Source organism: Balaenoptera musculus, chromosome 6 (genome assembly GCF_009873245.2).
Source record: "Balaenoptera musculus isolate JJ_BM4_2016_0621 chromosome 6, mBalMus1.pri.v3, whole genome shotgun sequence".
Lineage (NCBI taxonomy): Eukaryota > Metazoa > Chordata > Mammalia > Artiodactyla > Balaenopteridae > Balaenoptera > Balaenoptera musculus.
Genome location: NC_045790.1, coordinates 31,485,140 through 31,512,681, shown reverse-complemented (window position 1 = coordinate 31,512,681; position 27,542 = coordinate 31,485,140). Strand labels below are relative to the sequence as shown.

Genomic DNA, 27,542 nt, shown 5'->3' with positions numbered 1-27,542 from the left:
AAGGTCCTCATTTTCTTTAGGTTTCAGGCTCCTGTAAAAAGGGATAACACTAGAATCTCCTTCATGGGATGGTTATGGAATAAAATAATGGACACAAAGCATTCAGATACAGGGTATGGCATATAGTAAGTGTTTAATCAATATAAAGTGTCTCTTTTGACATTGTTAAGATGCTAAAGAAAAGTCTAGGCTCAAAAGGTCTAAGAAATGTGGAACAAATGTGAACAGATTTCTTTACTGTAGGTACAAAGGGATTTATCACAGCCTTTTAGACAGGTTAATGTACATAATGAATTGTGGGGTGGGGTGTGTCTGTGGTAGCCCCAGTTCCCCAATGTATTTCCACATCAAATGGACTACTTCTTTGGTTTAGCAGACAGAGCAGTCCTAAAACAGAAGACATCATGTCACTCCCCTGCTCATGACAGTTTCCTTCTTACTCAGGATGAAATTCAGTCTTTTCTAGGGCCTAGGGAATCTGGTCCTTTGCTACTTCTCTGACCCATCTTCTCGATCTGTCCTCCTGGCTTGGAGCTGACGCCTGCTATTCCCTCTGCTTGGAAGGCTCTTCTCCCTAAATCAGCTAACTCATGCAGTGAGGAACACATTCAGGCTCTGCTCAAATATCTTTGACTCTAAATAACTCCTCCTCTTTCACTCTCTGTCGTTCCTACCCTGGTTTATTTTTCCTCAGAGAATTACCGCCACTTGACATGTACTTATTTACCTTTCTCATCTTATGTAAGGTGTTTCTCCGGCTGCTTTTGAGTTTTGCTCTTTATTTTTGGTTTTCAGCAGTCTGACTATGATGTGCTAAGCATGCTTCTCTTTGAATTTATCTTACTTGAGGTTTACTTGGCTTATTGAGACTGTAAGTTTGTCTTTTTATCAAATTTGTGAAACTTTATTTTTTTCTATCCCCTTCTCTTGCTCCTCTCCTTCTGGGGCTCAAACTACCCCTAGGTTAGATTTTTCTGAAATTGTTCCACAAGTCCCTGAGACTTATTTTTTTCAAACTTTTTTCTTTTTCTTCTTTAGTTTCTACTTATCTATTTTCATATCTACTGACTCTTTCCTATGTCACCTCCACTCTGCTATGATGCCCATCCAGTAAATTTTTTTAATTTAAAATAATGTATCTTTCACTTCTAAAATTTCCATTTGGTTCTCTTACATTTCCTAATTCTCTGGCTGATATTCTCTATCTCTTCAAATTATTGCAAGTGTATTTCCTTTGTCTCATGGAGCAGTTATAATAACTGCTTTTAAAGTCTTTGGTATCTTATCTTGGGCTTGGCATCTGTTGATTTCTTTTCCCTTGAGCGTGTGTCCCATTTTCTTGGCTCTTTGTATTGTTGAGTATTTTTGGATTGTATTCTGGATATTGTGATACTATAATGTATTGTGAAAATTCTGGATTCTTTATGTTACTCCAATACGTGTAGCTACTTTTGTCTTATAGGTAATTAACTCGCTTAGACAAAATGCAGATTGTCACATCTCTGGTAGACAGCAGCTCCAACCTCAGCTCAGTTTAGTAAGCCTTGGCTCTTAACTGTTTCCAGTTTGCTTCACCTGTATGGTTTATAGGTCTGTCATTTATTTTAAAAATTCTCAGTCATTATTACTTCAACTGTTTCTTCTGTTTCTTTCTCTTTCTTCTTCTCCAGGTATTCCCATTATACATACATTACAACCCTTAGTAATTGTCCTACAGTTCTTAGCTATTCTGTTCCATTTCTTTTTCATTCTTTTGTTCCTCTTTGCTTTTCAGTTTGAGACGTTTCCATTGAATAAAGCTCACTGATTTTTTCCCCAGCTTTGTCCAGTTTCCTGATGAATCCATCAAAGGCATTCTTCATTTTTGTTAGTTTTGATTTTTAGTATTTCCGTTTGATTCTTTCCTCGAGTTTTCATCTCTCAGCTTATATTACCTATTTGTTTTTGCATGTTGACCATTTTTTCCTTTAGAGCCCTTAGCATATTCTTGTTTTTTAAATTCCTGGTCTGATAATTCCAATGTTTGCTCTGTTTCTTCAAACTATGTTTCTTGACTTTTAGTATGCCTTGTTATTTTTTTGTGGAAAGCTGGGTAAAAGATAGGCCTGTGGTGTGAGGTTTTCTTTTACCTGGCTAGGAGTCAGGCTATGTACTGTTTGTTGTAGCTGTAGATGTCAAGGGGCTATAACTTATGCTGGTATCCTTGTTTTTTGTCTCCTGTATTGCTTTTGGGTTTCCCAAGAGATTTCTTCTTATATGAGGTCTGTCTGTTGTAATCCCATTATTACACTGGAGGCCTAATGATGCTGTAGTAAGGTGTGAGGGGAGGGGAAGCATTCTATAGTCCTATGTTCAGGTCTCAGTCTTGTAGTGAGACTGTGGTCCTGGGCTGTGACCTTCACAAAGTGCTTCTCAGTCCTGCCCACCTGAGGTGAGACCGGAAACTACAGAGGGTTGGAGTTGGTAGTTTTCCTTTCCCCAGGTCAGTTAGGCCCTGATAAAACTCAAGGTGGTTAGGCTCTGGTAAGACAGTTTCCCTTGAGGGCAGGCTTTTGTTTCTAACAGCAGAATGCTCCAGGCAATTTCAAAATGGCTAGCTTTTCCCTCAAAGGGGATTTTTCTTAGATCTTTACTCTGAGAACCTGGTGGGCATTTTTGGAGATAAAACTCATGAAATCAGCCCCCTAAGACTGGCCCCCCTATTGCTTTTCACTTTCAAGCTTATCCAAACTGAGCCTCCAGAATCAGAGTCCTTGTTTTCCTGTCCTGGTGGCCGTTCCATGGGCAGGATTCTGTTCCTGGGCTTCTGCTCTGACAAGTTATATATTTGCCTGTCTCTCCAATTTTGGGGGCAGTGGTTTTCCCCATGACCTCAATTCTCTGGTGGATCTAAAAAGAGTTGTTGATTTTCAGCATGTTCAGTTTTTTTCTTTTTGTGAGGGTAGAGTAATAACTTCCAAACTCCTTATATGGCACGCTGGACTGGTTCAGAAGTCAGTCAGTGATGTACTGAGTTCCCACACAGAATTAAGGGTTCCACTTCTCTATCTCTTCCCTTTCTGTTTTTTCTTCCCCTTATTATCTGGTGGCCTTAGTTCCTCTGGCCAGAAAGAGGACTGGTTTTTCTACCAGGGTTGCCTTCAGGGGTAAAGCCACTGAAAAACAGAAACTCACTCTGTGTTGGTCACTTGCTACAGGTTTTGACTTCTCTCCAAAGTCTGTTTGCATTTGTTCAGTCTCCAGAGCCTTCACGTTGTTGTTTTATGTATTTTGTTGAGAATTTATAGCTGTTATTTCCAGAAGGATCACTTGTTTTAGGAGTTCACGCCTACATACCGTAAGTGGAACTTGCCTTTCTATTGAAGGGGAAAAGGACTACATCTGTTCTCCTACCTGTAGAGTTCCAGGAACTCTACATTCCTGATCTCATTTCAAAAATTTGCAGATGAGTCTTTCACCAAGGCTCAGAGATTAAATAACCTGTTCAAGGTCACAAGGATTTAAGTGGCAAATCCTGGGTGAATCTCAGGGCTGCCAAACTTTAACACTACTCTTCTTTCTACTATATTATCTGGCATTTTTAAAGTGTAAATAACTGTTTCCTAAGGGTTACGTTTACATAATCTAAAATAAGGAAGATTCCAAATAATATCTACTAGGAGACTAGTAAAATATTGTTGTAGGGGATAAAAGATGCTAAGAACACAGGGTTAAGCCTATTCATCATTCACAACTCACATATCAATATCTAATGATAATAAATGGGAATTTTAATTGGGAGTAAAAGGTCAGAGAGATAATCTCCAACATGGAAGACATCTGAGTAGGTTGGGAGAGAATGGCTGAAAGATTTTTGAAAACACAGATCTGAGCACAGAGATACAATACTCTAAACTTCTTGACAGAGAATTTAGTCTTATTCATCTGTGTATTACCTTCAGGGCCTAGTACAATGACTAACATACAGAGTGCTTTAAAAATTTTGAAGGAGTTAACAGTTTAGATACTTTCATGCACAGAATTTTGAGGTTCTCAATAGATTTTCTGCAGAAATAGTGATATAAAATATCTGGCATGAACAAGGCACTGAATTTCTTTTCTCTCACTTGCTTCATATTTTTGACTTAAAGACCCCAGCAGAAGCCAGCACACTGATACTTGACTAGTTTAAAATGCTGAAAGCTACAGATCACTTTGGTTCAGGCAGCAGAGTCTGCCGTATTTGATACACAGAATTCAATCTAGTATTTGGCCACCACATACTTGTTCTGTTATTAAATCTTAAATAAATAAATGGTATAATCAAAACCAAATTCTGTGTCACCTTAGAGAACTTCCAGTACTACTGCCGAGGAAATAATACACTGGCCATAGGAAAGGGTATTCATGCTACTCTTAAGCAAATCCTGAGGAGAATCCCATCACCAGAATAGGAGCACTTTATTTATTTATTTTTACTGCATCCTCACATCAGTGACAGATGCCTACTTTAGAGATGATGAGGGCACAAGAAAAGGCAGATTTTACTAAGACATTAGTGAGTATGGCAATGCATCCAACCTCGTCTAAGGCTTTTTGTTTGGCATAGGAGTCCAACTGGTTTGGTTCCATCTTAAACTCCTGTCTATCTTGGATCAAAGTGAAAAGAAAACTTCAAAGACTTTCACAGAACCCTATTTGGCTCTGATGAAAACGGTTATTTATCAACAAAGGGTTGACTTTGTTCTCTCACCCTTTTTTCTACCAGGAGAGTAGACTAGCAAGGATACCCTGAATTTTTTCATTTCAGTATCACAAGCACAAAGAGAGCTCCCTTTAGGCAACTGGGTCGCAGCACAGCGGACTGCAATCCCTAATGCCAAGACAGAGTTTATATAGGACTTATTCTGCTTTAGTCTTTATTCTCAGGGCCTGGCAGACAAAGGTCCCTGCTTAATTCTCAACTTACTAAGTATAAAGAAAAAATTCCTTAAAATCTTATTTTTTTTTTATAGACCCATAATTAAGGGCTACTGCTCTAGAACATCTTCTCCTTAGATGACGAGAATCCTGCGTACACTAAGAAGACTAGTTAAAATACTGGATGTACCAAAGTAAGCTTTCACCCAGTGAGCCTTTTTATAAAGTAAGTGTACACATAAGATTTTTATCAAGATAAACACCTAGGGATTAACAGTGAGGTTTCCAAGAGAATGAGAATAACTTCATTTTGATTTTGAGATGGCTTCTTCTTAAATCTTACTATTTGAATAAATCAGCTCAACTTTAATTTATCCAGAAAGAAAGAACGGTCACATTACTGAAGTCTAATTCATCTTAAAGATTATAGCAAAATATTATTCAAGAGGTGACTACTAAGTTTTGCATCTTGTGGTATAGGTAGCAATTTCAGCACTTATATTTTCTTTTGTTTCACAGGGAACGGGGTAAAAGACTAGAAATAGAAAGTAAGTGATAGAGAACCAAAAGCTTCCTACAGTCTGTCTGGAGGTGATATATAAATTCAAGTATCAAATTATAAAACTGTACCCAAAGAAAGTGTGTACCAAATGATAATATAGGTTCACATTCTCTTGTCTGAAAACCTCAAGATCATGTGTTCCATAAATCAAGAGTTTTTTCAGTTTAGAAAAGTAACAGTGTCCCTAAGCAGAGTACAGGGCAGCATCCTGAGTCAAATACATTAATATTTCAGCAGTGAAAGGTATGAATATTCACAATAGTAGGATAAATAAATTCATGTCAGTTCTGGTTAGGTTTTTAGACTCTGAAATTATACACAAGGGATTGTGGCCCTGTAATAAAATCAGTATCAGCTATATAAGCAAAAAAGTTTTATACCCATGATCCTAGATAAACAGGCAGAAGGGGTTCTTTCCTCTGTTGAAGAAAGAAAATGGCCATCAGGGCAAACACATAAGGTGGCAAACCTCCTTCTTCAGGGCGATCTATACTGCAAAGCTACAAATGAGAGAAAAGAGGATAAGCATTCTTTTGTACTTGTCTAAAAGTACATTCTTTTGTAAACTTGTCATTTACGCAATTTGGTCTAAAACCCGTTACTTCATTTCCGTGTGTCAAATGATTTACCCCTCCAAATAAAACTCCACAGTGACAAAGTACTTCCTTGTACTTTTGGGGTAACCACATATTGTGGTTTTGAGTGACAGTTTCAATTTCAAATTTTTCATTTTCTTAACTAAACTCATTTGTGAAGGGCCCTAAAAATAATATTTGCTGTTTTATTTTTTTGATATCCATGGTAAATCCATTCACTTGGTTCAAAAACTTGTTAATGAAGTCAAAATGATGGTTCAATTCCAACTGTAAGCCAACTGGCTTTGCTCAGTTTAATGGTCCCCTCACCCTTAGCTACTACCTTGAAAATGCATGCTTTGGTCAGAAAGGTGATTAGGGGAGAATGTAGGCAAACTCATTAGCGCTGGCAGAAATAACAACTTAGAAAGCATGGCCTACTTAGTGATGAAGTAGGAGGCTGCTTTCAAAGGATAGCACATTGTGATTATCAATTCACCCAGTTAAGAGTGGGACATCCTCTGTCCCTGCTGGGTCCTGGACCCAAGCAACAGGAACTACGTATTGTTACTGCCATGTCTTAATCGGTAAAGCTTTGGCTTTTCTCTACACAGAATCTCAATTTTATAATCATGATGGGACCTTACATTTTGGGTAAGTGTTAGATGCTCTCATGCTTATTTGAGCATTTCAATAGGATACCATATTTAAAACACTGTAGAAATGTAAAGCAAGATTAGATAGTGGCTTTCATTTTTTGGGAGTCTCTGGGTATGTTACTGGAAATGGTATGAGAAGCTTTATCTCAAACTTTCCTGTGCCTGAGAAATCACTTCCGGGAACTAGTTAAAATGTAAACACTTGGTGGGTCACATGAGAGTAATGTACTTACTATTGATGAGATTCATCTTATGAAGCTGCAGCTTCATTTATAAATGCTTTTAGACATTGTTTTTTCCTCAGCAAAGACCTGGTTTATTTACAGTGTATTTGATTCATATGGTACAAAGGTAGGAATATTGTGATGAGTATATTTTCTTGATCTGCAGAAAATGATTTCTTAACCCACTTGTGGGAGTCCTGCGCTCTAAACTGACTTTTCACTGGTGGCCATAATTTCCCTTAATCCACACACGTTTTTATCAGGTTTTCCAGACAACCTACATCAAGATTTGAGATAGACTTGTACAAAAAAATAAGATTCTGGGAGAGTTGCATTTTTCTGAGGGTAATAGGAGTGCCATTCTACCACTAGACAGGGGGAAACGGGAGAGGGACTGACAGAATTCTCTTCTGCTGTTATTCAAACTATGTGTTTTTGAATTTGCCTCCAGCTGATGAGAGTAATGTTAGATTTAGGACACATCATTGAAATGCCAGCTGGTTGCTTCCACTAACAAATATATGGAAATAGCTTTCTAGGTATTTTTTAAACCATCAAAATTTTACTTTTGTTTGGTGAGGGATCAGAACTACAAAGAAAAGAAAAAAAAAATGTAAACACTTGGGCCATAACTCTGGGATTTGACTTACAAAACTAATTTTTAATAAGCATCATAAAGCATTTTGATCTTTTGAGCAATATGTCATAGTGAAATAGAAACTGAGTTTTTCTTTCTGTACACATTAAAATTTCTGTTCTAATACTCAGATGCCAACTCCCTTGATGTCTATAAATATGCATCCAAACATTTAAGATTAAATGAACCATGTAAAAATCAAAGCATATTGCTTATGCACACATAGAATGTGCATTCATTTAAAGAACTCAAACCTACCTTTGCCCAGTACCTAAATGCAATCACCAAAGGAACCAGCTTTGATTCTAGTTTTCCAAGGGCAGTTAAATGATTTGTTGTCAGACAAGCATTTTCATTTCCTGCACTCACTTTACAAAGAAGACCACTGGTAGGGGTAGAGGGTGAGAATGGGAAGGAAAAAGAGAAAGTATTATACAGGTATCAGGTGTCTTTTACACCACCACCAACTAATTTACACTGATAATAAATACTTCTAACTCACTAAACCTTTATGGGTCATCTCAATATTGGATTAAAAAAGATAGGGCAGCTGTCTTCTGAGTAAACTTTATTTTTCAAGAACTAAAACTTCATGTTTTCATATAATAAAACTATTCTGGGGGAAAATGCAAGTAAGGAGAATACTGTAAAATGTTTCAAATGGGAGTATGAATTCATCTTTATAAGGGCAAGAGTGTTTTCCCTAGTTGGAGGAATCTGCCTAATGGCAAATCATTACAGCCTACAAACTACCCATTTACAGTGGTAATGGTAATGCTTCCAGATGGAGAGAGAGCCGGGTGAACTGTTACTCAGCACTGTTTAAAATGCTTCTAAAAAGGATGGCAAATAAAGGTGATTAGAGCAAGTGACTATTTGACAGAGTTGTTTTTTACTGAAATGGGTCAAAATGCTTCCTTCCTACAGTTTTTCTTTTTAACTAATTTTACTCTTTTAAAAATAAAACACTTTTTTCCTCTTGCGTTAAACACCAACAGTAGAGGGAGAATGCTAACAGGAAGCTTGTGAAGTTAACCACATAGGAGCTTACAATTCTAGAAACTGGACATTAAGATGGAGTAAAGTACAAGTGCTTTTGGCAAGTTGGTACTTAATAAACAGCTTAAAGAAGCAGAGACCTTTGCTTTTCTCTGCACACCACCACTGGCACCCTAGCGTGGAAATCTGCATCAACATCAATAAAAGAGTCTGGAAAAAGAAAAGAATATCAGATAGGTTAGTTAACTAAGCCTTTGTTTAAAAGCACAACTAGATAAAGTACAAGTACCAGTTGTGAATTATCTGTTTGGCCTTTTGAAAGACCATTACAAAATAAGGTTCTCAAGAGATGATTACAAAATAAAAGTGACTTGAAAAGGAAAAAAGTATTATATTCAAGAATCAAGTAATCACATTAATTTAAAACCCTTATTTTGAAAAACTAATGTCTGATTAGAAATGACTACATTATTGAATTAGAACATTTAAATGTTACATGGGTAACATAATTAGAAATATGAATAGGACATTAAAAAAAATTGCTGCAAAAGCTACTAAAATACGTGGGGTCAAAATGCATACTGACTGAAGTAAGAAGAAATGTTTAAATGTTTCATTCAATCAAAACATAAAGGATGGGAAAGACTAATTCAAGGGATGAGACAATTTAATGAGGCCTACGGAAAGCACAGAAGCCGTCAAGCCCCAGTTGTACATTACTCTGGACAACTGATAAACCTAACTGGGAACAACTATTTGTTGATTCATTCATCTGGGCTAGGCCACACTACTTATTATTTGTAAAGTATTAATTTAAACCATGGAATAAAAAAGATTATCTTTTAGTTTTTTACCCTCCAGAGTAAATTTTACATATTTTGATTCTTTTTAGTCTCAGCCTAGGGCAAATATAATCTTTATAAATTGTGACATTATCACCAAGCTAAAAGCTTTACTTACAAAATAATTATTCTGCATAGTAGGACAACTAACAAGACTCTAATTAATTTGCTAATAATTCATGGGCATTTGCTTTAGTTTTTTGTTTGGATATTACCCATATAAGTAAATCAAAAAACATGACTTCCTATTTTCAAAGTTTGAGAAATAAGATATATTCAAATTATAGACAAAAGAAAAATTTAAGAGCAAAATGTGGAAAGAATTTGGCCTTACCACTGTTCTTTAAACATTCTTGGACAAGTAAGAGAACATCTGGCTGAGACATCTAGGAAATAAAATCAGTGAATATATCAAATAATCCATAAGTACTTTTGCTTCACTGAGATAATACACAGTCATCTGAAGTTACCCAAATTCCTTTCCAAATTAGAAAGCACCTTGCTACCAGAGTAAAGGAATTAATCATTGTGCTGTGTGCACACATCAGACACAGAGAGATGAGCAAAAAGAGGATGAGTGTGGGCAAAAAGAGACCTACTACGCAGTTAACTCCTGATTCACTAATTCCTGAGGTAATTAGCCTCTCAGCAAATCTCAAAGTTGTGGCTAGAGGTTGTCAAACTGTTAACAATATTACTTCTTACTCTGTGAGACTACTTCAACATATTGCTTACCGGGGTCTCCACTTTAGTCTTGCCTTTCTCTATTAATCCTTGCTCCACAGAGGAGACAAAACCACTTAAAATCATACAGTAGATCTAGTTGTGACCCTCCTTAAAACTCTCAATCTGGCTTCTTAATGCCCTTAGGTCAAAATGAAATTCTGGCTTCGTATGTTGGGCCCCATACTACCCCTCTATCCTAATCTTAAGCTATTCTTCCTCTAGGTCCCTTCACCACAGCCCTTACAATTTTCCCTTTAGCACCTTGAATAGGCCAAACTCATTGTTTGCAAATGATGTGCCCTTAGGCTGAAACACTCTTTTACCCTTTCACTGTCCCCACCCATTCTCATCTTTTAGAGTTCAGTTTAAATGTAATCCCTTCAAAGGGGCCTTCAGGGCAGCTATATCTACACTCTTTTATTTTCTCTCACAGAACCTTGTTTCCCTGCATAGCTCTCATTATAATTAATTATACAAACATAATTACTTATCTCCTTCCCTATGTATGAATTCCTGGAGGGAGGAATGATATCTGTTTTGTCCTCTAGAACCTAGTATGGTGCTTGACATATACTCAAACTCACTGAATATTTGCTAAATGAATGAATGACATGAAATCAAAATAACTGCTATGCTGGTAAATTATTAAGCAGAATTTAAGGTTAAAAGAACAGTAAAATCCATTGGTCAGCTGACCAGGTAGCTATAGCAGTCAGGGATGGCAAGGAATGAGAGGCTGTGAAACAGAACATCTGGGGGAGGAGACTAGGAATCATTTTTATTTTTAAGTAGCAACCCAAGTAAATGGGCATAAACCATTTGCAAACTGGCCTGCAGGAACCACCAGTAAGTAAATGGATAATCTACCAAAGTGCCTTCCAGTTTTAAACTTCTGACTCATCAACATCTTTTTGAACCATGTTTAAACCAGAAATCTAGGCTAGGTGTAGTTCTTCAAAAGCATAATTATTGGGCTTCCCTGGTGGCGCAGTGGTTGAGAATCTGCCTGCTAATGCAGGGGACACGGGTTCGAGCCCTGGTCTGGGAAGATCCCACATGCCACGGAGCAACTAGGCCCTTGAGCCACAACTACTGAGCCTGCGCGTCTGGAGCCTGTGCTCCGCAACAAGAGAGGCCACGATAGTGAGAGGCCCGTGCACTGCGATGAAGAGTGGCCCCCGCTTGCCACAACTAGAGAAAGCCCTAGCACAGAAACGAAGACCCAACATAGTAATCAATCAATCAATCAATAAATCTTTAAAAAAAAAAAAGCCTGTGCCTTTAAAAAAAAACCATATTAAGATGGTTTAAAAAAAAAAGCATAATTATTTTTACAAGGTGGGTGTATATAAGAGGAGACTCAAGAACAAATTAAGTTGCAGGTCATAAATGTTTATATAGATACACAATTTGAAATCTGAAATCCTTTCCTGCCATTGGAAAGTTGACTTGTCAAGATAATTTAATCCTTTCAAGTTAACAGACCTAAATAACCCCATCAGATTCACATGGTTAGAAGACCAGTGTCTGAAGAAAGTATGAAAGATCTGTAGAATAAAAAGAAATGCTCTAAAATTGAAGGCATGCAGGAGAACATAAAAACAGCAATTTTAGGGAAAAAAATTATACTTTTAAAAACAATGCAGTTTTAGAAAAAAAAAATCACACTTAAACTGTCCTCAAATATCTAAAATATATCCATATATAGCTCACATTTGGGAAAAAAAAGAATTTCTGTACCACTGTGAAAATTCTAACATTTCACTTTGTACTTACAATGGCTGGAAATTGAATGTCAATGTTTATATCTGAATTTTTGAAACCCAATCTGCTACAGGATGACCCATATAATCTCAGAGAACAATCTAAAACAAAAAAAATTGAATAAATAAAAGTCATAAATAAAGTAAAATTTCTCAAAAGTTATTACAAGACACTGCTATTTCAGAAATGGAACCATCAATTAGAACTACACACAAAAGAAAAACACTGTTCAAGTCTGGCATAAGCAAAGGACAGGAATGGGTGACTCTGCTCTTGTCTTCATTTTATTTTATTTAAAAGGGAAAACTGGGCTTCCCTGGTGGCGCAGTGGTTGGGAGTCCGCCTGCCAATGCAGGGGACACGGGTTCGAGCCCTGGTCTGGGAGGATCCCACATGCCGCGGAGCAACTGGGCCCGTGAGCTACGGCTGCTGAGCCTGCGCGTCTGGAGCCTGTGCTCCGCAACAAGAGAGGCCGCGATAGTGAGAGGCCCGCGCACCGCGATGAAGAGTGGCCCCCGCTTGCCACAACTAGAGAAAGCCCTGGCACAGAAACGAAGACCCAACACAGCCATAAATAAATAAATAAATAAAAATTAAAAAAAAAAAAAAGGGAACACTGCATTGACTGCAGTTTAGTTTAATAGCCACTCTTTTCATATCAGTTGTAAAACACGTTAAAACTTACTTTACTATTTCGTGTTTTGTGCAGAAAATACTATTTGAAATGATTTTTAAAATGTGGAAGTTGAAAAGGGATGCCTAACTTTGTTATACGTTTGTAAACCTGATAGTATATACTGAAGAGGTAACGCAAACACTTCACCTTTTTGAAAGCGTACATAGGTATAATTTACTATAAAGATCATGTTTCAGTAAAACAATAATCACAAAAATCAGCATAAAGTTACTTTCCAATATGAATACGCACTGTATTATGAACAAAAAGTTTAATTTAACATAATATAATCCCTTTAGGAAAAGTTTAGAAAATAATTATAATATCACTGATATAACTTAAAATGTTAGGCAGCAAGTGATTCACAGTTCAGAGGAAGACGTGTGTATGTGTACCACCTATATTTATTTTACGGCATTTTTCCCAATGTTTTACTATTGTTGTGCCAAAAAATTACCCCTTCTCATCAGGGGACTTTGTATTTTTTTTTTCAGGTTTGTTAAATCAAACAACTCCTTTGCGTTTTAACAGGTTTTCCATGACAAAGCACATTCAATTTTACAATGAAAATCTATAGCAAAAATCAAAATTACAAATGACTTCTCAGGAACTTGTCTACAGCATAAAGGATGAGACACCTATATGGGGGGGGATGAACAGAATCTTGCCCTTTATTTTTTTAACAGATATATATTAATATGAATCATATACTATATGAATGATCTTTCAGTAGAACAAACAGTTTTATGGGTGGTACGGCAATAAATTCAAATAGTGATTTCAACCCTGGCTGTGGATCAGAATCACTTGTGGAGCTTTTGAAAAAAATAGTTTTCCATGGCTCCACAGACATAACTTGGAAAAATCAATTCTGCACTGTACAAAATCTCTTACAAATTAGTTTTGAAAGCTCATTTTAGATGGTGCAATTCTTTTAAGTGCGGTTAAATAGAACCTTTTATGGACACAGATAACCTGAAAATGACTCCAGGATACTTTTCTTTATTTTAACTCAAAATATTGTGTCAATGTAAACAGGTAGAAAGGTGTGGTGATCATTTTGTAATGATAAAAAATACTGTATCACTATGTTGTACACCTGAAACTAATATATTGTAAGTCAATTATACTTCAATTAAAAAAAAAGAAACTGAACTTAAGAGATGGAAAGTAAATAAATAAATAGAAAGGTAAACAGATATACAAGAGTCCCATGGTGCTCTAATAATACGGGGCATGTAAATGGACAGACACAATGAAACTCACAATGAAGACAGGTTAATGACAACATATGTAAAAGTCTTTGTTACCTTAGGGTAAGCCAGGAGAAACAAAAACATACAATAAAATTGAGAGCTTCAGGACATGGCAAATCAATTTCTATTAGGCAAAAATTACTACTGGTAGGAAAAATGAATGGGGTACTTTTAGGTAGCTAAAAAGAAAAACAAATCTAGAAAATACCTGGTAACTTGTGTTGGAACACATTTTCCATGATACGTTTAACTTCTAGTCTCTGTTCCAAGTTCTCACTGTGTAAGCCAAACTCCTGTACCACTCTGTCAATGGCAATACCAATCGCATTTATCTGGGAGGGTGTAGGCGGGGGTAACGTGGTGAGCAACTCTTCCTCCTGCTTCTCCTTTTAAGATCAATGTTGAGATTAAAAATGACTTACACAGTTTTTACCTTCTACCATTCACAGAGACAACACCCTGTACAGTATTCTGGAATATTTTTCTTAGCCCTCCTTCTCACTTTAGCTGTTTTAGTCTTCATCTTATCAAACACGCACACACTTCTTTGTGCACATACAGTAACAGAGGGAAGACAGGAATAAGGAAAAAGTGTAAAGAAAGAACATTAGAAACAGCAATGGCAAATTATTTACTTTATTATTACTGGCCTAAGAACATATATCTAGGTCCTACCATTGGCTTCATTCATCCTGATACTGTCCTAAGGAAATTCACAAGACTGCTCAGCGAACATATCTGACCAGTATAAAGTATTTTGGTCAAAATAAATTCAGCAATATAAGTAGCAAAATTACTAATACCATAATCTTAAGGGAAGTCATAAAGATGACAAGTAATAACTGACAAGTAAACATATTTGTTTGGGTTAAACTTACCTTAATGTTTTTCTTGTGCCTCTTCTCTTTGATATGCTTATGAGCAAATGCAATGGATTCAATGAAAACATCACAAAGTTTGCAGGTGTACTTTGCTGTAGGGTAGTTTCTCGGTCGCTACAATTTGAAGAGATGTATAGAGACATACACATAAGCACATATTTATAGAGACATAGAGAGAGAAAGATGTACAGAGACAAAATAAAATACAGGGAAACAAAAACTGGCCAGAAGATGATTTCTCATTCACTTTAAAAACTGTTGATATAGTACTATCCCTCTTTATCACTATGCTAATAATCATTTTTTAAAAGTAATTCCTAAAAAAAAAAAAGGAATTCCATTAAATCAAACAGTATCACTTTTGACTTGTAGTGCTTAAATACCGAAGTAGGATATATAGTTCATCAAAGCACATGTTCCCAATTACTTACTAACAGATTAAACCAAAACAAGGATTTTAACTAACAGATGAAGGCTGTTACCCTTTGCAGCCTGTCGACGCAGTCTCTTCTCAATCGCTCCTCAGCCTGCTGCAAGCCCAGCAGCTCCTTAGTTGAAAGCACAGACTCATCAATCACAGGGCCTTCCAAGTCTCCGTCCTGTTCATTTTCCTCATTTCTAGTCCTCCTTGGCTTCCTAGGTCTGGACCTCTGCTTCTTGTTTTCTGAAGTTAGGGGGAAAATATTATTGGCAATACTGAATAACACCACTCTGAGTCAAAAGCAGAACTGACGTATTTATTAATGAAATCATGTGATATCTGAATGACATCTGAACACAGAGCAAAAGGGAAGGTATACCTCTCCCGTGGATAAAATGCTTCAATGCTCTTAAGGCTCCTCACATCTGGATACACCAATCCACAGAAACCATCTTTTTGGAAAACTTAAAAGAATTCTACTTCAACCATAAAATTTGATTTCATCATCTCTTCCTGGTATACTGCTGAGCATACTCAAGCAAGAGTAAAAATTATCCTTTGAAGGAAAGTACACCTGTAATTCTAATGTAATTAATATATCATAATATATGATGTACATGTATCTAACGCTCCCTAGTATACCTGTAAGTATACCTGGTATTCTAACGAAAACTATCCACATCTGTTTTCATTTTTTATCAGTGAACAGTCTCAATGGAGCAAAGATGGACAGTCTAACTCCAAAGAACTCAGAAATCAACTCCACTCTTATCTGGAGTGAAAATCCATCACTAAATTGTAAATTTAGCATTCACATAATTGGGCCCTCCCCCACATTAATATCAAGAAGTCCAAGCCAAAACTGTATTTACCGAGGATAACTATTACCCATTTTATCTTTACTTTCATTTTAGCTTCTTTGAACAGCCTGCACACTGAGCACATTTCAAAGGAAAAAAACAATTAGCAGTTGAAATAAAAGTTTTCTACAAGTACAGACTAATTCATTTGTTTATAAACCCTGCTGTTACTTCTATAGTCCTTATAACTAATAAATGAATCTATTCCTTTTTTAAACTTATAGCTTTTCAACTTCAGTAAAACTGAAGATGCTTGTGGGACTGATCTACAAAAAATTGTTTTTAATAGCTCTGGTAATTTCTATCAAGTTCTGAAAATGAAGCTACTAGTACCACATAAGAGTAAAATGAAATTCATTTCCTCAATTAAAATTGTGATAAATGGATTGAGTAGTTTTTAAATGGCTTACCAAAAATTACTCTCTGAAAATATAAACCTACTGAAATGCTCTGCATGAGGCAACTGCCATGTCAAGTTTTCAGTGGAACTCATTACTTGTATAGCAAGTATGACTGAAAAGAAATTATGTCAGGAAAGGGACGTATAGGACCTCTAATTTTAAAAATAGCTATCGCCAACAGCTCTAAAGGAAAAGCAGCAAGCCCTGTACTCAAACTACCCTAAGATGAATATAATGAAATTCTGCAAATACAGCAGCAATTAAAAAAAATTAAACAAGTATCAGGACAAATACAGTTGTTTTTTTTTTTAAAGCAATCAAAACGGGACAAATAGAATACTAAAAGGTAAGTAGTCAAAAACGGTCTATTGCTTTTTAACACTCCCCCTATGCCCAATTAAATTATCACAATCTTTTAAGGACAGTACTCCTGGTCCGAATAAACCTTTGAGATAAACAATTCTTTTAACTCAGAGGTGTGTCTATTCTCATTTAATTTGCTTATCATTACAAACTCTAAATAACTGCATCTGGCTTCAGTTTTCAGGGCAAAGTTTCTTAGGCAAACACTCATTAAAGGTTTACACTAACATGTGCAACACCATCAGAGAAGTCCATTGTTAGTTCACAAAACAAAAACTGATATGAAACCAAATTCCTTTTTTCATCTCCTCTCTCTTGATCACAAAGGCTTCTCACTATATTTGCTATCATTTTTCTAGAAAGAGTGACTTTAATTTCCCTCCAAAGAGCACAGTTAACTCATTTTGTACACAGAAGTGGATGGCTGCACAAATTCTGTCTGATGCTGACAATAACTGCAGCTACCAATACTGAGTATTTTATCATGTGACAGAGGCAATGTAAGCACTTTCTGTGCACTGCCTCAGATTAATCCCATGATCCTGTCATGGATGCTAATATTATCCCCATTATACAGATAGGGAACATGCTGGTCCAAGAAAATAAGTAACTGGTCCAGGGACACATGACTAAATCAAATAAAGGCATTTAAAACAGAGATTAGAGCATGGATGGAATTCTGAAAGTCATCTTTCTATCTAACAGTATAAGAAAAATCTCTTCTTGCAGCAAACCCATTCACACCTAAAATAGACCAGAACTCCCCACCCCTTACTTTGTTAAAAAAAAAAAAAAAAAAAGGCAGGTACTGACAAGGCAATACAAACTTCTGAACTGAGTTTCATAGGCCTGCATGGTAAAAACAGTTAAAATCTCATTGGAGGGAATCTAGAAAGGCAAAGCTGGGTATTGCTAAAGAAATTCCCATAATTACTTAGAGGAAGACTACCTGGCTCATCCCAGGCTTTCTGTAGTAATATGAATTCTCTATATACAGTATTCCAAGTTTCTCATATTTTATTTGCATATGGTCCATTACTCCATTCACAAAGGACACGTGCATTTGAGTGGATATTTTCCAGCTAAGATCATTAATGGCATTGTCCCAAATATATTAAATTGGCAATCTAGGATATATGAGGAGTGAAGTAGGGGCAGTAAAGTAGAACTGAAAAATAGAAAGTTAGTATTAAAAAACAAAGCAACTCTAAGATAATTTTCATTACATCTTCTTGCATCATTTAATAAGACCCTTCCTTATTAAGATATAAGTTTGATTTAAGGAAAATTTCAGTCCCTTTAGTGAGATCCTTTTTAGGATCCTCTGAGCATAGTGTAAAGTTTATACTTTAAACTGAATTTCTCACTACAGTAAGCAATGTTATGCCAAAGCTTAATATTTTCTTTATGAAGATTTTTCAAGGGATAGAAACTGAACAGTCCTTCATTTGGAAACTGAAAGCACACACATGTAATTTCATACAGAGCAAACACAGGAGTTTTGGATTGACTTCAACAAAAAGATAGTAAAAATGCAGGTCCTATTCAAAATCACTTAAGCTTTGCTTTTAAGACTAGGCAGGAATATAGAATAAGAGGTTTTTGGTCTGTAGAGTCTCTTTTAATATCTATCTGGTTGCAAACTTTTGACCTATAAATCTTTCTTTTGGTAATGCTGCTTAAGATCAACTTTTTCTTTTCTGAAAGACCAACAATTGGTAACTAAATTAGAATGTCCATGTCTCACCTGGACACAGTAATAAAGAACTACTTAAATATACACAAACTTTTAGAATCTAAAGGCCAGAAATTATGAATACGTGTTCAGTTCCCTCTGTCAGATTCCAGGCCGAGTTCATGGCCAGAGCAGCACAGTACATGATTTCAGTTCCACTTCCTCATCTACCACTCTGCATAAACAAGTCTGGATAAATTTAACCTCTCCAGAGACACAGCTACCTGCTTTGTATTGAAAAAAATTGTGATTCTACCTTTGATACACCATGACAGAGCACTGCAATTCCTTCAAGTTCTTTTTAGCTTAAAGATTTACGAGGCTGGTTGATTCTTCTGTTCTTCTGCTACATGGACAAAATCTATTCACCTTTTAGAAAAAGGTATAAATAATAACTCTGGGGCAATTATTATCAAGCACATAGGGTGCTTAGAAGGCTTTTGGTTTTACTGAAACTAAAAGGACAAGCTTTTATCTTATCTGAATTTCTGACTTTCTAAACAATGTTTTTCAACCTGTTTACCATGTTCACTTTTGAGAAAAAAAAATCTTGCACTATCCTTCTCTAGAGATTGATGCTCCACACAAAAGACACATATCGCTCTGTAGCAGGAGATATATGCAGTCTATATCGTGTTTTTACATAGAATAAGTTTTTTTTAAGCTTTATATTCTGTCATTTATATCACAGATATATTCATTATTCAAGTATAAAATTATAATACATAATTTAGAAAAACACATACATACCCCTCAGAAATTACGATATATCCCCAGGGGGATACCATCACCCTCTTCTGTAAAAAGTACCAATGGGAAATATAGTTTTACTAAAGTAAAATAAGCCTTGTGGCAAAGTAAACTTTTAAAGGGAAATACATGCAACATATTGAAGTTGCCCAAATAACATGATTACAATCCTTAAAATAATCACATTAAATAAGCAGAAACTATGAAAAACTGGAACCGCATTGCTGAAAATAATAAAACTCATTTGAATGAAAAATAAAAGACATTGCTGACATCAGGGTTGTAACTTGACAAGTTGGAAACATTACCAGGGCTTCCTGCTTCCATTTCTGACATAGTTTCGAGGCTTGTCAGGTCTTTATGAAATAGTCGTCTTACAGTTCTGCACCCTCTTCCATCTTGCCACCTATACCCATCTTCACTTTCTTGAAAAGAGTCTTTTCTTGGTCTGTTTGTAACAGGAATTCTAGGTCCAGGTTTGAATTCTCTCCAACTGTCTGAATTACCAGCAAGTTCATCAGATAGCCATCTTTTACTCTGATCTTTGTGGTTGTCATTTATCCAAGCGGGTTGACTGTAAATAGGGTTCTTAAATGCATATGGATTGCTAGAAACAGCATATGGTCCTTTTCTGGGGGTATTCCCATAGTTCCCTGGTGTTCCTCTTTTTTTTGGAAGGCCTTTTTCCATTTTACTGCTATGGCCTTTAGCATAATCATCCATTATTAAATAATCTTGTTGGGGGTGACCCCTTCTGAAATCCTCATCATCTGTAGTCCCTCGCTCTTTAGCACGCCTCACAAAATAAGGTTTTGCGGCATCTCCCATGGTCTTTGACTTCAATTTTCTTACTCTTCACCTGGAAGAAGACATTTTGGAGACAAACTATAACAAGGTATCATACTAAGTTGACAAAGTACCACACATTTATTGCACAGATGCTCAAAAGCTTGTAAGAAACCCTTCTTTTCCTAATTTCCATCACGTTCCAATAATTAGTGCATTATGCTATAAGTTCGGAAGCTTAATTCTATAATATTCTTCATAGATATTATACAGATATAACAAAAGCTCTTTTCTTCAGAACCCCCCAAAAAAAACCCCAAAACCAAATACCTCACCCCAAGCCTATACTTTAGAGAACTCCCCAGTCTTTTAAAAACAAGCTGACAATTACTTTTAAGTGTTACTACAAAGTAACCGAAACTTTGTGAACGCAGTACATCTCTCAACTCCACTTTTCAGACCCTTCTACGTACCCCGGCACCTCGGCTCCGCTTGTGACTATTCAGAACGACAGGCTTCGATCTCTTGGGCTACGGAGGGCTCCCGACCAAGGCTCCGCTCTGTTCAGTGGGGCTGGCTTTCTGACTAAGGGACAACTCAAGCTAACCCCCCCAGTCCTCATCCTCCCACCCCAAACAAGTTTGGTTTTGTCACGAACAGCAGTTCTCCCTCTTCGATCCCCATGGGACCGCCCCACCCCCGATCTGCCTCGGTTTCCACCCTTTGGGTCGGAGGCGAAGAAACAGGAGGCGTCTCCGCAGTCCTGGCCGAGAAGCCACCGTAGGGCCAGGAAGCAGGAAGTGACCTGTCTCCTCGATAGGGTTCCGGGGTCTCCCCGGCCGGACAGGGGGCTGGGGCCGAGTGCCTCCACCCAGATCCCTTCTTCTCCAGTCCCCGCAGGGTCTGACACAAAGTGAAGACTAGGACTCGAGCCCGAGAGCTCAGTTCCCACCGGCTCGGGGGTTCCCTGGACCTCGCAACTGGGGAGAGGAGGCCGGCGGAGGATGGAGCCAACGTATCTGCCGGGCCGGGCCTACCCTCGACTCTGCAGACCGGAGAACCCACCCAAGACCCTCCCCGGACGCGAGTCTGACAGGGACACGGGGGGAAACGGTGCCCGTGAGCACTCACCACCTCCGCCGCGGCCCCCCGCCTCTTCCTGTCCCGGCCGGGCTCCCTCTCCGTGTTTTCCTCCAGCCCCACTTCCGGCGCTCAGCGCTGTCTCATTGTGCGCTATTGGGAGCCGGCCGTGCCCCCGTCCGAGCGCTCCGCCGCGCACGCCGGAAACTCCCGCCACGCGCCGCTCCCGTTTCCGCCGCCGCCGCCGTGCGGGCGCGTTTTCCGGGAGTGGGGCGTCGGGTCTGGGTCGGGGTGCGGGCTCTTCGCTCTTGTTCGCTCGGAGCTGTCCTCGCTTGGGCTCCTCTCTCTCCTGGGCTTTAAAAGCACCGGGGAGGTGTGCCGAGGAAGCCTCTGGTTCTCCGCGAGAGAAGCGAAGCCGGCGGTCGGGGCGTAGCCGCGTGCCCGGGTCCGCTCGGAGGCTCGCTTTGCCCCTGGATGCTCCTGGTTACCTCCAGGGCAAGTTCAGCCTGGGTCTGAGGCCTCGTGGCGCTCGTGCTGTTTTTCTGATAATTCGAGTGATTGAACGTCTCAGTGAGGTCTTAATGGCCGACCCTAGCTTTTAAGCCTCCGCTGTTCATCCAGATCACAGTATGGCTCAGAGAAAGAAATGCTGTGCTTTTTTCTTAGATTGTGTACGGATTTGTTTCTCTTAAAAACAAAATCTGGTTTCGCAGAAAATGTGTAAACGCAAAGGATGACCAAGGAGGGCATTCATACTCGAATTTTCAAACGGAGAATGTTTTAATGCAACTAGCAAACAACTGGGTTCCTTTCTTCTCGCTCTCTTTTCCATTGACTTTACCTTCCTTGCTATCTGCCGTGTTCTAAATGCTTGGAAAGCCTCGAGCAACTAATAAAATTAGGGAGCTTTGAGAAAATGTAACAGTTTTGATTTCTCTTCTCTTTAAGGGTATTTAAATTTAAGTCCGTGAGATTCTGTGGGGATAATGGTCTTAAAATGAGCACATTAGTACTGGCTGTTGCCAGGCACTGTTCTGAGGGCTTTACAAATAATTACTCATTTAATCCTCACAACAGTCCCACTAGGAGAATAGTATTATCCCCCTTTTAAAGACGGCGGGCGAAATAGCGTTTATGGTGAAGTAAATGCAACCGCTGGAATCCAGACCCTAATGAGGCAGAGTCTGTTCTTAACCACTGTCTGTACTAAAGGTGATTTAAAACAGGTAGGTACAACTTTTGTACAATGCTTTATCTAGATACTTTGGTTCTGAAAATACATGACAAGCCAGTAATCTGACAGGCAGACAATGGCCTTTTATGGAGTCCAAAGGGAGTGTGATGATACATTATTACATTTATTATATGGAAGAGAAGCATCACCACACCCAGCCGAGTAACTCTGTATGGAACAACCGGTTTAGGAGAAGTCAGTCTTGACTGTCTAGAGTTCTTGAGGAGCAGTAGAGGACACATCTTTTTAAGGGTTTAAAATATTTTTTATTTGCATTTTCTTCAATGTGTTTCCCAAAGCCTAACTTCTATTCAAAATGTGCTTTTAAGATTCATCTTGAGGATAAATGAGGCTCTCTAAAACAAGATGCAATACTAATCAAAAGATATTGACAGGTAAGATACCTCTTTCTGTCAGTATTGTACTGTAATGGGAATTTAAATTGGTCATGGAGTTCATAAAATCCAGTTGAAAAGTTTGGTTTGATTCTTTTTTGGATGTCACTGGAGGGAATACTGATTTTCTCAGAATCTCTGCGGTGATTGCGTCATGGTCCAGACATATTTCCAACAATTTGGAGCAGAAATATGGGGGCTGTCTGCCTTAGAGGTCATTAACAAATTACAGAGGGCTAACAGAATCTCCCGTTTCTGCCTGCCGCAAAGTCTCTTAGTTTCAATTATTTCAGGACCTTATATTTATGACCTAAGAAGTTGTCTAAAGTAAAAGAATTTTATTTCCAGTGCTTGTTTTCAAACCTTAGGAAAATCAGTGAGCTAGTATATGCTATGAATTAAAACCTAGACTGTGCTGTTCCAGAGTCAGCCATTTATTTAGGGTCATTCATCCGTTTCATTTTTTTCAACAAATGTTGAATTCCTGATATGTGCCTGATATATGAGAGAAATAGTCACAGTGCCTGTTTTCAAAGTGTTGAAAAATATGGTAAAGGTAAAAAATGTCCTGAAATTGAAAATTTAAGACTTTGCTTAGATGAATGTACTTTTTTTCCTCCTAAATTTGAGCCAGTGTTACTCTGGGGCTCTACTTCCCTCTGGGAACTATGGGAAAAAAAATTTAACTTGCCAGTTAACATATCTCAAGTCTTTGCTAATTTAAATCATATCTTTGATGGTTTGGTCTCTTTTGGATATACACCCTATTGTTCAGATTTCCTTCTCCACTTCCTTTGCATGCTATCTAGAGATGTGATGATCTGGAGTCATATGATTGGAAAGAAGTGTCCCTAGATACACATCCACAGGCTCTTTGAGGGAGTCCTCTTGCTTCTTTGGTCTTTCTAGGCTCTGTTCTTTGCCTTGTTGCTGGATATCGGATGCTGAGGTCTGAGACTCATGGACTCGTGGTTAGTTCTGTCAGCTTAGTCCATCTCCAGTGGTTCGCTGTTGCCAGCTTGGACCCATCCTACACATGATGGCATCATGCATCCCTCTTGGGATCTAGCTGCAACTCCCAGGAGATTTTCATTGTGGGTGGTCCACTACTTCCCCCCAGTTGGCAATCTCCTGGCTACTTTGCTGTCTGTCTTCCTTGGCATCAAGAAGAATCCAGAAACATCTGGATTCTTTTCAAGAACACAGGGAATCTCAGGTATGCCTGAAAGTGCCAATTTCAGCTCTCCTCTGCTTGACTGTGTCCTGCTGTTATTTTCACACTCCTGAAATCATCCCATGTTTCTCTTCGGTAGTCTACTACCGAAGAGAACATGGGCTACATATTTCAAACTTTTCCCTCAACTAATCTCACTCTCTGAGTGATGGAAAGTTCTGCTCCCCTCCCTCTTGCCATGGAGACTAGCAGTCCCATCTTTCCTTCCTCTCCCTACTTCCAAGTTTCAGCTGCCCCTTTTCCCACGGAAACTGAATACCCAACTCCCAGCTATTTCTTAGGTCCCGTTGCCTGCTTCTCATCTCCACAATCATCAAATGCTGCACTCTAGACTTTTTTAGGTTCCCCACAGCCCTGCCCCCCATGGCTTTCCTGGGGTCGAACTTCCCAAGAGGCCTTTGAGTATTCACTGGATCAGGAACCTGAGAATATCCCTGGGCTCATGTGCTACCCACTAAAACCTGCAGCCCTCCCATTGCAAGTGAAAGCTGAGGGTTACCTGAGGCTTTTAGAAGTCATCTCTAGGCCATCTTCATCTTTACAGACCCAACCCCCAAAAGACACCAGGAAGCTGCTGCATCTCTCCTTGCCAACCAGCCCAGCACAGATGAAGTCCTTTCTCCCAGCACTGGACACAGGGCAGTGGTGGAGAGAAATCAGGTCTGGATTATTAAGAAGAAAAAAAATCTGTATCTCCTTCAAAAGGAGATATAGCTAGTGGTGGGTAGGTCTGTGGCAGTGTTGGTGATACAAAGATGGGAGAGGAAGGAAGGAAACTTCTACTGATTGTGTAACCACTGGGCTGAGCACTCAGTACTTGTGTCTGATTGTCTTCTCGCAGTTCTACAATTTGTGAGTTAGAAAACTGAGGTTCAAAGAGTAGTCATAGGCTTATGGTAACATGGCTTTACCGGCCTATTCATTCACAACGTGACCACAGCCTTTTAGACTTCAGTGTTTATATTCTTTTTACTCTACCATGCACCAAACTCCTGGCCCCTGACTGAGCCCTCACACCATCAGGAGCTAGTGTTCCTTTCTGAATTCTCTATTTTTGAGACCACTCTCTGAAACTGCGATTCATTAGTCTCAGGCTATAGATCCAGCTCTGCCTCTACTTTGTTTTGATCTTCAGCAAATTCGCTTCCCTCCTGATCTTCAGTTTCTAACTGTATGCCCAAGACAAGGAACGTGATGCCAAACATCCAGTCACTATTCTTGACGGATCCTGAAAAGCTCAATTCTTCTCATGAGTAATTTATTTTGGGGTGTGCATTTTAATAATTTGTTTATATATTAATAATTTGTTTTATTGATTATTTTAAATCTAAGTAAAAAATTACATTTTATATATTTTGAGGTTTTATTTTTAGATTTATCTTCTATTTATGATATTAAATTCCTCTCTATAGTTGCGGTATAAAATCTTCTTTTAAAATATATAAATTAGTATAGCACAGGGAACTCTACTTAATGCACTGTAGTGTTCTAAATGGAGGGGATATATGTATATGTATGGCTGATTCATTTTGCTGTACAGTAGAAGCTAACACAACATTGTAAAGCAACTGTACTCCAGTAAAAATTAATTAAAAAAATATAAATTTAAACATATCCATTTAAAGAAAACTAGTAATAATTATCGAGAGATGTCAAAAATCATGAAGACAATATACATATTATTGAACTTTGGGAAGCACTGGACCCAAGGGAGAGAAGAGAAAATGCCCAGAATTAAACACTGAGGCTGTCCAACATTTAGACATTAAGAAAAATAAGAGAAGCTGATAAAGAAGACCAAAAAAGGAGGCACTTCAGTGATAAGAGGGAATTTTTTTTTTAACATCTTTATTGGAGTATAATTGCTTTACAATGTTGTGTTAGTTTCATTGTGAATCAGCTATATGTGTATACATATATCCCCATATCCCCTCCCTCTTGCGCCTCCCTCCCACCCTCCCTATCCCACCCCTCTAGGTGGTCACAAAGCACTGAGCTGATCTCCCTGTGCGATGCACTAGCTTCCCACTAGCTATCTGTTTTACATTTGGTAGTGTATATATGTCAGTGCTACTCTCTCACTTCGTCGCAGTTTACCCTTCCCTGTCCCTGTGTCCTCAAGTCCATTCTCTATGTCTGCATCTTTATTCCTGTCCTGCCCCTAGGTTTATCAGAACCATTTTTTTAAGATTCCATATGTATGTGTTAGCATACGGTATTTGATTTTCTCTTTCTGACTTAGTTCACTCTGTATGACAGACTCTGGGTCCATCCACCTTGCTACAAATAACTCAATTTCGTTTCTTTTTATGACTGAGTAATATTCCATTGTATATATGTGCCACGTCTTCTTTATCCATTCATCTGTCATTGGACATTTAGGTTGTTTCTATGTCCTGGCTATTGTAAATAGAGCTGCAGTGAACACTGTGGTACATGACACTTTTTGAATTATGGTTTTCTTAGGGTATATGCCCAGTAGTGGGATTGCTAGGTCATATGGTAGTTCTAGTTTTAGTTTTTTAAGGAACCTCCATACTGTTCTCCATAGTGGCTGTATCAATTTACATTCCCACCAACAGTGCAAGAGGGTTCCCTTTTCTCCACACCATCTCCAGCATTTGTTGTTCGTAGATTTTTTGATGATGGCCATTCTGACCAGTGTGAGGTGATACCTCAATGCGGTTTTGATTTGCATTTCTGATAAGAGGGAATTTCAAAGATTGTAATATATAAAACTTTTGTCTGAGCTGCTCTGGCCTGATGGATGCCAAATGTACCAAAAATGCTATGTCAAGACGTCCAGGGGTTCCGTTGGGAGGGGAGGATCCCCAACCAGCCTAGGTCAAGGCATTTAACTAATGACATTGGGTGGGGTTAACACAGTGACTCAAATTTCCAGAAGCAATCCCAGCTAAGTATCATCTTTGCTTTGAAACTATTCTCTCCTGAGCCAAACAGGTAGAAATTGAGAAGGGAGAAAGGTAGTGAAGAGGATGGGAAAGTAGTATTTAGAAGTCAGAGGTGGTGGAAGTGGGGGAAAGCTTCACAATGCAGAGAGAGAAAATGAAGCCTAAATTAGGGCTGTACCAACCATATGTAAGGAGAAAATATAGGTTGAAGAGTAGTCTTCATTACAGAAAATGGAGTAGAGTTTGATTAAATAAAAATAGTAAATAAAAAATATTAATGGCTCTAATCTTGAACTGTTCTAGTATTCTTGAACTGTTGTACTTTATCCCCTGGGCATGGAACAGACCACAGTGCTTCTCTGAGTGGGGCTGCCAGATAAAATGCTTGGGACATACTTATACTAAAAAAAAAATTGCTCATTTATCTGAAATTCAGATTTAACTGGGTGTCCTGTATTAACTAATTAATTTTGTTGTTGCTAACTTTGGCTGTCTCCAATATCTTCTGGAGGCTTTCTGCTAGAGCTTGAACTCTTGGCAATGATTCACCCAACTGAATAATACTTAACTGGTTCTCAGTTTATCTAAGTATATCAACTATGCTGTCTTCTTGCAGTGACCGTATAAAAAGCTCCCTTTCTCCCCCAACCACGTTGTATTTTGAAAAATAG

The 27,542-nt window shown here is 38.3% G+C and overlaps 1 protein-coding gene and 1 long non-coding RNA gene across 11 annotated transcripts in view; one reads left to right on the top strand and one right to left on the bottom strand.

The window, feature by feature from the left end:
- The window catches only part of TUT7 (terminal uridylyl transferase 7), a 60,765-nt gene extending 39,520 nt beyond the window's left edge, over positions 1–21,245 (bottom strand). For 7 of the 9 annotated variants that reach the window (XR_005020241.1, XM_036854821.1, XM_036854829.1 and 4 more), the window contains exons 1-10: positions 20,490–21,137; positions 19,539–20,089; positions 15,183–15,364; positions 14,698–14,814; positions 14,028–14,205; positions 11,900–11,988; positions 9,732–9,783; positions 8,696–8,765; positions 7,815–7,941; positions 5,842–5,961 (exon numbers count right to left, since the gene is read on the bottom strand). Coding sequence is in view for 8 of the 9 variants with exons in the window: in XM_036854821.1 (XP_036710716.1) it covers positions 5,842–5,961; positions 7,815–7,941; positions 8,696–8,765; positions 9,732–9,783; positions 11,900–11,988; positions 14,028–14,205; positions 14,698–14,814; positions 15,183–15,364; positions 19,539–20,058 (1,455 nt within the window). In the remaining variant the exon portion in view is untranslated. The other 2 variants (XM_036854822.1, XM_036854826.1) reach the window with 1 other exon arrangement.
- Positions 21,246–21,349: 104 nt separating this feature from the next.
- Positions 21,350–27,542, top strand: part of LOC118896678 — a 36,239-nt gene continuing 30,046 nt past the window's right edge. The window contains exons 1-3 of one of the 2 annotated variants that reach the window (XR_005020242.1): positions 21,351–22,322; positions 22,660–22,725; positions 23,635–23,930. This is a non-coding gene — a long non-coding RNA (uncharacterized LOC118896678). Of the gene's footprint in view, positions 22,323–22,659; positions 22,726–23,634; positions 23,931–27,542 lie in introns of those variants that run through there. The other variant, XR_005020243.1, reaches the window with a different exon arrangement.